The 12,179-nt window shown below is 43.7% G+C and overlaps 1 protein-coding gene across 2 annotated transcripts in view; it reads left to right on the forward strand.

Moving 5' to 3' along the window:
* Window positions 1-12,179, forward strand: part of JAK3 (Janus kinase 3) — a 207,916-nt gene that overhangs the window by 24,868 nt on the left and 170,869 nt on the right. For both annotated transcript variants that reach the window (XM_073593259.1, XM_073593268.1), the window contains exon 2: window positions 8,184-8,379. In XM_073593259.1, the coding sequence (XP_073449360.1) occupies window positions 8,184-8,379 (196 nt within the window). The remainder of the gene's footprint in view (window positions 1-8,183; window positions 8,380-12,179) is intronic.

The raw sequence follows: 12,179 nt of genomic DNA on the forward strand, positions 1-12,179 counted from the left end.
TGCAATTTTGCTACCAGTTTAGAATCCTTGCTACGGGGCAGGTTAGTGTGTCGAGTACAAGATGAAGCACTGCAGAGGAGACTTCTAGCCAAACAGAACTTAACTTTTATTACTGCACAAGAGGAAGCGCTTGCATATGAGGCTGCATACCTTCATTCAAAAGAAATTCACTCTTCCTCCAGCAAAGTTAATTCATGTAAACCAAGTGGCAAGGGTAAATGTTAAATCAAAGGACTTTCCACCACACACTGATGTCGCAGTTTAATTTACAGGGAAGTGTTACAGCTGCGGCGGGAAACACAGGCATAATACATGTCGTTTTGGAAATGCAGTTTGTCACACGTGCAAACTTAGAGGTTGCATACAATCTGTCAGACTAAAGATCAGTCTACAAATGTGAATACAATACCAACTGCAGCACACTCCATTAATGCGCCAATTATTGTTCCGAATGATGAAACCTCTACAGGTGTTTATACAAATGACTGTGTATAAAGTGGAAAACTCTTCATCAGGACTGAGGATTTACACCGAGATTGTGTTGCAAGATGTTCCATGCAAAATAGAAGTAGATTCAGGGTGTGCATATTCCTTGATTTCAGAAGAAACTTTTACCACATTATGGCCTCACAATGCTCCTTCAATAGCATCCTGTGATATCCAGTTGGTAAACTGCAACAAAACAAGTTGTGGAAGTTGAGGGTGCTTGCCTTGTCTCAGTGAAATATGGAAATTTCAGAGGATGCTTATGCTTAATAATTACTAAGGGACAAAGAGCAAGTTTGCTGGGTAAGAGAGGGGTAGAGAAGGAAGCGCCACCTGAGTGTAGTATTAACAAATGATGTTTAATGACACCAGGTAAAAACACACTTACAGGATAAAAACATATAAAAGGCTCATCTGTATGAGTATGTGGTCCTCAGTGTTCCCTCTGATCCTGTGGTGGTGACGCTGCAGGGATGCTGGGCTGCAGAAGGTGGATTACCAGCCGGGAGCTCCTTCTGTGGCCATCAGGAAGAGACTAGGGGCCGGCGTGGAGCGCACGTGAAGCGTGCATGACGTCACAGGTCCTCCGTCTGCTTCTGGGTTCGGTATCCAGGGGAGGGATCGTCCAGGGAGGAGGGCTAGCAGAGAGGTTGAGAGAAGGCTACGCGCTCGGAGCCACTGCTCCTTCAATAGGCCTAATAGGGAGGTGTCTGCAATGTGCTTTTATATGGCAGTGCTGTGGGATAACAGGTCCCAGCGTCTATCACAAGAAAGCACAGTGCCACCTGTGGGCGGGAGGGGAACTACAAGGTAACAATGTACACAGAGAAAAAAACAGGAGGTTATATAATAGTCAGTGTCATGGAAACATATATATGAAGAAGTGCATGGTAGTAAACATGGAGACAATAATATTAACAATAGTAAAAATGGGAGTAACAATGGGGGCAAAAGCTGGAGGTAAATATAAGCCCGGTTTCACACATGTGTGGTGCGAATTGAGCTCAGGTTTCAGTGGGGAGATAAAAATCTCCTGTTCAAAGGAATCATTGCGTTTTTAGCTCAGGATCAGTGAGCAGGGAGAGGGGGAGGGAGAGGGGGAGGTGTGGTGAGGAGAAGTAGAAAATCCTTGTTCAGAACGCAATGCATCTGCGAATCAGATGCGTTCCCATAGGAGATAATAGGCTTGCAGTTCGCACAGCAATCCCCAAAAAACGCACACGTCTCCTGTGCAATGCGCAGTGCGAATGCAACGCACACAAGTGAACCAGATGCATTCATATGAATGTATTTTAAATGTCCTGCGAATCAGATGCGGTACAAGTCGCATCCAATTCGCACAGGTGTGAACCCGGGCTAAAAGTATAAAAAAATAAAAAATAAAAAAATAAACTATATATATATATATATATATATATATATATATATATATATATATACGTGTAAACACATACATACACATATACATATACACACACATACATACATAAATAAATAAAAAATAAATAAATAAGTAGAGAAAGGCAAAAAAATGGTGAAAAAATTATGGTATAAGAAGTGGACATGGATAAAGCATGCGTATGGGGAAAACACAAGAAACAGGGAAGCACGTATCTGTGCAGGGTTCTTAAAGATATATATATTGTAGCAAGGCTACATCTGTAGGGGTGGTCTCATGAGGAAACGGGGTGGCTTAAAGTAGTGTGTGCACCTCAATATCCTCGTTCAACCCCCCAGGTGCTAAAGTGCCCAAAGAGTAGATCCAGTAAGTTTCTTGCTGGCAAAGACGTTTATACCGCTCAGCGGCAGGGTATTTGGCCGGGATAGATTCAATGACCCACACACTGAGGCCAGCTGTAGATCGGCCGTGGTGAGTCAGGAAGTGTTTAGGGACGCTGTGGTGGTCACGGCCTTTTTCGATAAAGCGCCGGTGCTCCCCAAAACAGGCCCTTAGGGCTCTGATGGTTCTGCCGACATATATTAGGCCACAGGGGCAGGTGAGGCAGTATATAACAAAGTCAGTTGAACAGTTGTAGAATTCTTTTATGGTATAGTTTTTTCCTTTGACAGTGAAGGTTTTCTGACCGTGTTGTATGAACTGGCAGGTTAAGCAGAGAGGTTTTTTGCATTGATACATCCCTCTGAGGGGTATCAGGGTGAGTGGTGATGAGGTGGGTTGGGTAGGCTTAATTCTACTGGGTGCACTTCTTAGACTGCTCTCCGACACCAATACTTACTCCATCCTCTCCAGTGACCCCACATCCCAGTTCGCCCTTGAAGTTGCAACACTGGTCAACCGAGCCCTGACAGAAAAAATAATTTCCAAATCCGAAGCCTCTTTTATCACAAAAAATTTCTATAAAGTCCCCTACTTCTATCATCTACCCAAGATCCATAAAGATCTAACCAATCCCCCTGGCCGTCCAATAGTAGCCGCTATGGACAGCGTCACTAGTGGCTTCTCCATCTACATTGACCAATTCCTTCAACCTCTGGCACAGAACCTCCCCTCCTACATACGTGATGGACCCCACCTACTTGATATGCTGAAGCCTTACACTTGGGAACAGAACTACTGGTGGCTCTCTCTTGATGTCTCATCATTATACACCTCCATCCCCCACGATGTGGGAGTCCGTGCTGTTGAACACTTCCTGGCCAATGATCCCCTCACCAACCCCCGGCAAGCCAATTTCATTCTTGAGGCCTTAACCTTTTGCCTCAAACACAACTACTTCGAATCAGAAGGCACACACTACCTCCAGATCAATGGAACAGCCATGGGGGCTAACTTTGCCCCCAGTTATGCCAATCTCACCATGGGATATTGGGAACATATGTGCCTTGCAGCTGACCATCCCCACGCCGCCCACGTGATATATTACGGTCGATACATCGACGATATAGTGATCATCTGGGATGGCACGTTTGATGACATCATGACCTTTGTACAATACTGCAACCATAACAGCTTGGGCCTATCCTTCACTCACGTTGCTGACCCTGACACTTTGGCCTTTCTAGACCTCGAGCTTTGCCATGACAACAAAACTATATATGCAAGAAACTTTACCAAACCTACTGCTGGTAATTCATTTATACACTATGATAGCTGCCACCATCCGAGATGGGTCAACAACATCCCCCGCAGCCAATTCTGCCGCCTTCGAAGGAATTGTACCAGAGACTCAGACTATGACACCCATGGACAACTTCTGTCAAAAAAATTCCTAGACAAAGGATACCCCACCCCACTTATAGACGCGGCCTTCCATCATTACCGTAGTCTATCCCCAGGCCCCAACCGTCCTCCTGCCACTGGTAAACAACCTACCCACTTCATCACGCAATTTCATGACAAATACAAGAAAATGGAGAAGATCCTGGCTTCACATTGGCCTATTCTGTTGGAAGACCCTCATCTCAGAACCACAGTCGATACCAAACCTAAAGTGGCATATAGAAAATCCAGAAACATTAAGAGTAAAATTGCACCCAGTAGAATTAAGCCTACCCAACCCACCTCATCACCACTCACCCTGATACCCCTCAGAGGGATGTATCAATGCAAAAAACCTCTCTGCTTAACCTGCCAGTTCATACAACACGGTCAGAAAACCTTCACTGTCAAAGGAAAAAACTATACCATAAAAGAATTCTACAACTGTTCAACTGACTTTGTTATATACTGCCTCACCTGCCCCTGTGGCCTAATATATGTCGGCAGAACCATCAGAGCCCTAAGGGCCCGTTTTGGGGAGCACCGGCGCTTTATCGAAAAAGGCCGTGACCACCACAGCGTCCCTAAACACTTCCTGACTCACCACGGCCGATCTACAGCTGGCCTCAGTGTGTGGGTCATTGAATCTATCCCGGCCAAATACCCTGCCGCTGAGCGGTATAAACATCTTTGCCAGCAAGAAACTTACTGGATCTACTCTTTGGGCACTTTAGCACCTGGGGGGTTGAACGAGGATATTGAGGTGCACACACTACTTTAAGCCACCCCGTTTCCTCATGAGACCACCCCTACAGATGTAGCCTTGCTACAATACATATCTTTAAGAACCCTGCACAGATACGTGCTTCCCTGTTTCTTGTGTTTTCCCCATACGCATGCTTTATCCATGTCCACTTCTTATACCATAATTTTTTCACAATTTTTTTGCCTTTCTCTACTTATTTATTTATTGTTTTATTTATTTATGTATGTATGTGTGTGTATATGTATATGTATGTGTGTATGTATGTGTTTACACGTATATATATATATATATATATATATATATATATATATATATATATATATATATTATTTATTTATTTATTTTTTTATTTTTTTTTTATACTTTTAGCCCGGGTTCACACCTGTGCGAATTGGATGCGACTTGTGCCGCATCTGATTCGCAGGACATTTAAAATACATTCATATGAATGCATCTGGTTCACTTGTGTGCGTTGCATTCGCACTGCGCATTGCACAGGAGACGTGTGCGTTTTTTGGGGATTGCTGTGCGAACTGCAAGCCTATTATCTCCTATGGGAACGCATCTGATTCGCAGATGCATTGCGTTCTGAACAAGGATTTTCTACTTCTCCTCACCACACCTCCCCCTCTCCCTCCCCCTCTCCCCCACCCTCTCCCTCCCCCTCTCCCTGCTCACTGATCCTGAGCTAAAAACGCAATGATTCCTTTGAACAGGAGATTTTTATCTCCCCACTGAAACCTGAGCTCAATTCGCACCGCACATGTGTGAAACCGGGCTTATACTTACCTCCATCTTTTGCCCCCATTGTTACTCCCATTTTTACTATTGTTAATATTATTGTCTCCATGTTTACTACCATGCACTTCTTCATATATATGTTTCCATGACACTGACTATTATATAACCTCCTGTTTTTTTCTCTGTGTACATTGTTACCTTGTAGTTCCCCTCCCGCCCACAGGTGGCACTGTGCTTTCTTGTGATAGACGCTGGGACCTGTTATCCCACAGCACTGCCATATAAAAGCACATTGCAGACACCTCCCTATTAGGCCTATTGAAGGAGCAGTGGCTCCGAGCGTGTAGCCTTCTCTCAACCTCTCTGCTAGCCCTCCTCCCTGGACGATCCCTCCCCTGGATACCGAACCCAGAAGCAGACGGAGGACCTGTGACGTCATGCACGCTTCACGTGCGCTCCACGCCGGCCCCTAGTCTCTTCCTGATGGCCACAGAAGGAGCTCCCGGCTGGTAATCCACCTTCTGCAGCCCAGCATCCCTGCAGCGTCACCACCACAGGATCAGAGGGAACACTGAGGACCACATACTCATACAGATGAGCCTTTTATATGTTTTTATCCTGTAAGTGTGTTTTTACCTGGTGTCATTAAACATCATTTGTTAATACTACACTCAGGTGGCGCTTCCTTCTCTACCCCTCTCTCATCCATCACAGAGCCAGCTCTCTGAGGAAACAGCAGCCGCCTAGCCTACCAGCCTACTTTAACCATTACATTACCGGTTACCACTTAACCCTTGAACTTCCAGCCTGTCCCCTATGGACTAAGTTGCCCAGCCCTTTATATCTCCTGTTATATATGGACTTGTGTGTTTGCGCTTACAGTTACCAATACTCTGTAAGTTTGCTGGGTAGAGAGTGGTTTGAAACCCTTGGAATTTCATTATCGGGAGTTCATAATGTATCTCCAGTTACTCTACAGAATGTGATGGAGGAATTTAGTGCAGTTTTTGAAGAAGGCCTTGGCATGTATAAAGGCCCTCCTGTTTCTTTCTAATTAGAGATAGTGGTAGGGGGCGCTAGTGAGTTAATTACACAACTGTCAAACAACAAGTGGTACTTTTAAACCATATGCAACCTGATAGACTCAATAAAGTGCTCTGTACAAAGAAATAACATATAGACAATAAAAAGACACAAGTCCATCAAGTCCAACCTATGATATGCATGATATATTTTATTAATACCATACTTTTACACTATGGTACTTTCTCCATCTTATTTTTAATGGATTACCTTGGTGGAGGGGAGGTTGTAGTTACCATTGTTCATCTCCAGCTACCACAGAAGCAAGTTTAATGACCCACAAACAAAAGCCCATTGCAATCTTCTTTTTAGTTAAAGAGGTTGTGGTCTTCTGGTGAGCAGGAAATGTAATCACACACATCGGGTGCAACTGCCAAGTGTCTGCAAATGGTGATGGTGTTGAGCTTTGAAAATATCACAGAAGAACCTATGGACTTTGAATCACTTTATTAAATTTATGATTTGTACATTATTTTATATGTTATTACTTTGCACAGAGCACTTTATTAAGTCTATCAGGTTGCATATGGTTTAAAAGTACCATCACTAGCACCCCCTACCACTATCGCTAATCACAAAGCTAGCATTGTCTACACTTTGAGGGGAGCAGCTTTTATATATTATATATATAAATATATATATATATATATATATATATATATATATTATTTTTTTTTTCACATAATTATATGTAACACTAATAAATTCACTTAATCCATAGCGTAAGGTCCATACAAAATTGTTCTTTCAAATTAGACTCTACAGTAACCCCAATTTGTATGAAACCGCGCAAAGTTGCATTAGCTCTCAGACCAAAAATTTATGCTGAGAGTACACGTTTTGTGGAGCAAGGTATACTTGAACCTGTAACATACCCTTAGTGATGTACCCCAATAGTTCCAGTATTGAAGCCAAATGGTGACCTTAGAATTTGTGCTGACTATAAATGTACAATCAACAAAACACTACAGGAACATCCCTATCAAATGCAAGCTGGATATGGCACAAGCTTACCAACAATTACCGGTGGATGATGACACTGCGGATGCACAAGCAATAGTAACACACAAAGGAGGTTTCCGAGCAAAACAATTGCAGTTTGGAGTTTCCACTGGTCCTGGCATATTCCAGAAATTAATAGAGGACCTCTTATCTGGACTTACAGGTGTAGTACCTTATTTTGATGATGTTCTTATTGGCACGGATTGCATTCAGTCTTTGGCTTCACAGCTACAACTTGTTTTGAAACGTTTTCTTGATGCTGGTCTTAAACTTAAAAAAGAAAAGGGTGTTTTTGGGGTAAACAGCGTGGAGTTCCTTGGATACAGAATTGATGAACACAGAATTCATCCAACTGATTCCAAGGTTGAAGCTATCCATAAAGCTCCAGTCCCAACAAACAAAGGGTTACTTAATTTTTACCATTCTTTTCTTCCTGACAAAGCCATTGTTGCTGAACCTCCGCATTGTTTACTAGATAAAGATGTTCCATAGAAGTGGACTGATGTTCATTCTACAGCTTTCAATGCTGCAAAAAAGCTGTTATCTTCTGACAGTGTACTTGTAACACTATGATTTACAAAAACCACTCACTATTACCTGCGATGATTCAGTAAAAAACCTTCTGTGTAACAGAATTCCCTCATTGTGACATTAGGGTAGATTCTATTTTTACACAAAGTGTGCTGCGCACTACAACACACACCTTCATCTGTCTGTTGTTCAAACCTTCTAAAGGGGCTAATAAATCACTATGAGCAAAGGGAGCAAATTTTAATACAACGCAATATTTGATTTTGTGGTTTAAATCTAGTTCTGTATAATGGAAAAAAAAGCTTTTAAACTTTTTTTTAATTAAATTTAGCATGTTTTGTGATGTTTCTACAGATGTCCGGTGAAGATGCTCCACTTCTTTGTGGTTCACAATCTTGCAGCAGCTACTCCTCTGCCACTGGCTCTCTCAAGGTACTACTTTACTCATCTACCCTGCAATCAACTTCTGACTCATCTAACGCACAACTCATATTTCCTGGTGGGCAGTACTCTGCGGACGATCTGTGCATTGCAGCTGCCAAATCATGTGGTAAGAACATATGAGTTAAGCTTTACGTATACTGAGGTATTAGAATCACATAGTCTGCCTAGATTACTGGCGTCCTTCTAAAAATGCTGAAAGTGATTGTAAATACATTTTAAAAAAAAGGTTTATACCTGCCTATTCTGTGCAATGGAATTGCACAGAGCAGCCTCAAACCTCCTCTTCTCGGGTCCTCCGCCGGTGCTTCTGGCTCCTGCTCTCTGGTGAGTGCCCTCATAGGATGCCACTTCTTATGGGGGCACTTGTGCAAGCTCGCTCTCAAGCCTCTTTGTCTGAGTCTATAGACACAGAGAAAGGGACTCAGCCCTGTCCCCGCACCCTCATCACTGGCTTTGATTGACAGCATTGGCTCCCAGTCCCTCAACAAAGCCTGTGAGACCAGGAAGTGAGGAGATAGAAGAGCTGCAGACGGGCACATCGCTGGATCAAATGAGGGCTCAGGTAAGTAAAAGGGGAGGAGGGTGTGAGGAGGTGATACTGACACCTAAACATTTTTTACCTTAATGCATGGAATGTTCTCTACACATTCTTGTTGGCTCATCAATATGATATACTACCTCACTAGCAATTTGGTGTCGCAATCACTTACAGTGCCAACAACTTCTCTATCTTCTGTGGCCATGGGCACTTCCAGGTTTTGCCCAGAGTGTTGTAGCATGTTTCATGGTATAGGACATGTCATATGACTGCATCCTTTATTTAAGCCTAGGTGTAACATGTTGTTACTGCTAGACCATGGAGTACAATGTCTCTGTTGAGCTACCAAAGCTATTTACCTCAGCCCTTCAGTGCTAGAGGCCCACAGTTCCTGCAGCCAAGTCCTGCAGCACCCACACCTCTGCTTTATCTCTGCAACATTTTTAAAATCTCCACTGCACCTCAGAAACAACTACAGACTCTGCTGTACCCCAACAACATTCACAGTCTCTGCTGCATCTCAACTACACCCACAAACTCTGCTGCATCTCCACTGTACCCATAGTTCCCGCTGCATCTCAGCTACACTCACACATTCTCACAAACTCTGCTTCATCTCTGCTGCTCTTGCAGTCCAGCAGCATTCACAGTCTCTGCTACACCTATGGTGCACCTGCAGCCTGCGCTGCACCTCAAAAGGATCCACAGTCCCAGCTGCACCTCCACTATAATTCAGCTACACCCACAGACTCTGCTACTATGCATCTCTGCTGCATTTACAATCTGAGCCTCTGCTGAGCCATCTTTGTACATGCATCTTCGACCCTCACTCCTGCTTCTAGCTGCCAAGTGTGATGTGCCTCTCTCATGCTGAAGTTCCCTATTACCTGGCACCAACCTTTCTCTGTTCAGTGACCTTGGGTAGCCAGAAACTAAGCCCAAACTCCCATCAGGGCATCTTTGGCAGAACATTAGTGTCATGGTTATGCAATAGAGTTTTCTCTGTCAGCTTACCTGTCTCCATGTGTTCATCTCTAAAGACCAGCTGCCACTCACCTGACTGGTTTTATAACCTCTCCTCTAAGCATGGCCCCACCCCAGGCCCTATCAGGGAACCCTATATTAACCTGTGCACTGCAAGCCAGCAGTGCTGATCAAACATTGTGTGTTAGCCTCCGTGTGTACTTGCTGTGTTTCCTAAGTCCGATTCCTGTTACCGACTTTGGCCTGTTCTCGACTCTCCCTGTCTGCTTGTTACCCTGACCTTTGGTGTGTTATGTTTATCCTTGTCTGCTAGTCGCCCTGACCTTTGGCATACCCCTTACTTCCCTGTCATTCCAGCCTGCTGCCTCCTTCCTCTTCTCCTGTAGTCTACGGTGAGCGTGAGCTGTGAGACCCTGGGGGCCGCGACCTGGAGCCAGACTGCAGCGCAGTCTATCCTCACCACTAGAGGCTCTGGTGAACACCCACTGGCTCTTAGACTCCGCGCCCGGGGGAATCTATGCTCTAGCTTCCACTGGGATCCATGTTAGTTATCCTGTAGACCTGCTTCCTGAACCTTCCAGGGTTCAATCTGCAGCAGTCAGTCCTAGGGTCCACTACCTTAGCGGTGCACTTCTGACTCCTACAGAGTGCATCTGTCACCTGGTCCCAGGTGACCTGACAATTAGCTACCTCTAAAAATCCGTCACACAAGTGAGCAAGGTCCACATCAATGTACACTTGAAAACATTTGAATACTCCTAAATGTCATGTTTATAGCACGTCTGGTTTAAAAAAGACCATCCAGTTCAACCAATACAATGTGCATGGAGAAGTAGGCTAACATACAGGCTGAAGTAAAAAAAGCCAAATCCTGTAGAAGCAGCATTTTTTATGCCCAGTGTGCATGGACCCTTAAAGAATATTTCCAATTTGCAGTCAAAAACAGAAAAATAGTTTAAAGTTTATGTAAAGCCAAAACATTTTGCTTAGATTTGAACAGAGTAGGGAAGTGTTGGAAAAGGAAAAGTTTTGGCTATACACGTTCCATAATCTCTTTTAGGTTCCCTAGGTCAGCAATAGGTTGCATAGAAAAACAATAGAACATCCTAAACGTTCCACCAATAAACTTGTGGGGGGGGATTTAAAAAATAATTTATGACAATTTACTGGAGGTAGTCTCCTTCGGAACTACATGCTCCTAATTCAGGCAAGCATTTGTGTCAGATTCAGTAACAGTACCAACACATACAACAAGTTCAAGCAGTTTCTAACTACTCACGATTGAGGAACCTGTCGCTACAGCAGCAACAATTTCTTAAAGAATTAATGGCAGTTTTCAGATGAGGAAACTGGCAGTAATTATGACTAGCTCTAAACTAAAGTCTGCCAGTGCTCCGAGTAGGGCAAATCAGTCCTGGAAAGCTGTAATGAATGTGTCAGCTTCCCACACAGGGCTCTATTCCTGGCCCCATTCAGCTGTTGGCCAGAGGATTCCCCACCCAAAGCTAAATGTATACAAAGGGGCCGTCCCATTAGGTCCACCTTACTTTTGATTGACAGCAGATGTCTGTTTGATGTGATATAGGTAAAGAGACGGTACAAGCCATTACTGTACAGAAGCCATGTTTACTGAAAAGACCCAGCAGGAACAAGAAACACCACACAGGAAGAAGTACAACAGAGATGCACCATAGAGTTGCATTTAAAGAAACATATCATCCATAACATCTGCCCTTTTTAGTGTTAATAAATGAACATTGTGAAATTCAAAAGAGACACAGCAATAACACATTCTATAGGTTAAGTCTCATTGGTGGTTTTGAACATCTACCACTACGGGTGAAGACTGGCCCTTGTGCAAGGATTCCTTTAGCCCTCTCTGAAGTTACTGGGCTCCTCTCATCATGTGCTGGCATGCTCTGTGCATGACAGCTATCGAGTATACTTGCTTGCTCAGAAGTGTCATTGCCATTGGTATGAGGCATTGCCTCTGTACATGCCTCACTGTCAATGGGTGAGTATGTCCTTGTGTTACTGGGTGAGTCTGATCTATCAACGGGATACTGAGATTCAGACTGCTCTGCCACTCTCAAATCCACTTGATTACAGCGATAGAGAGTTCCTTCAACGTCCACAAGATAGGAGCGTGGTGAAACCTTTTGTAGACAAGTACCTATTCTCCAACGGCCTGTTCGATTTTCAGGTAATTGTTTCATATGGATTAGTTCCCCACTATTCAATTCTGGCAAATCTTTGGCCGAAGTCTCATATCGTGCCTTTGACACTTGTCTCTTAATCCTTAACTTTTCTGTAACACCTTGTATGACAGAGGGTTCAAGCAGCCTATTTGCTACTGGTAAGGAGGTCTTTAAGCTCCTTGACAT

Source organism: Aquarana catesbeiana, linkage group LG01, assembly GCF_042186555.1.
Source record: "Aquarana catesbeiana isolate 2022-GZ linkage group LG01, ASM4218655v1, whole genome shotgun sequence".
In the NCBI taxonomy this organism is placed as follows: Eukaryota; Metazoa; Chordata; class Amphibia; order Anura; family Ranidae; genus Aquarana; species Aquarana catesbeiana.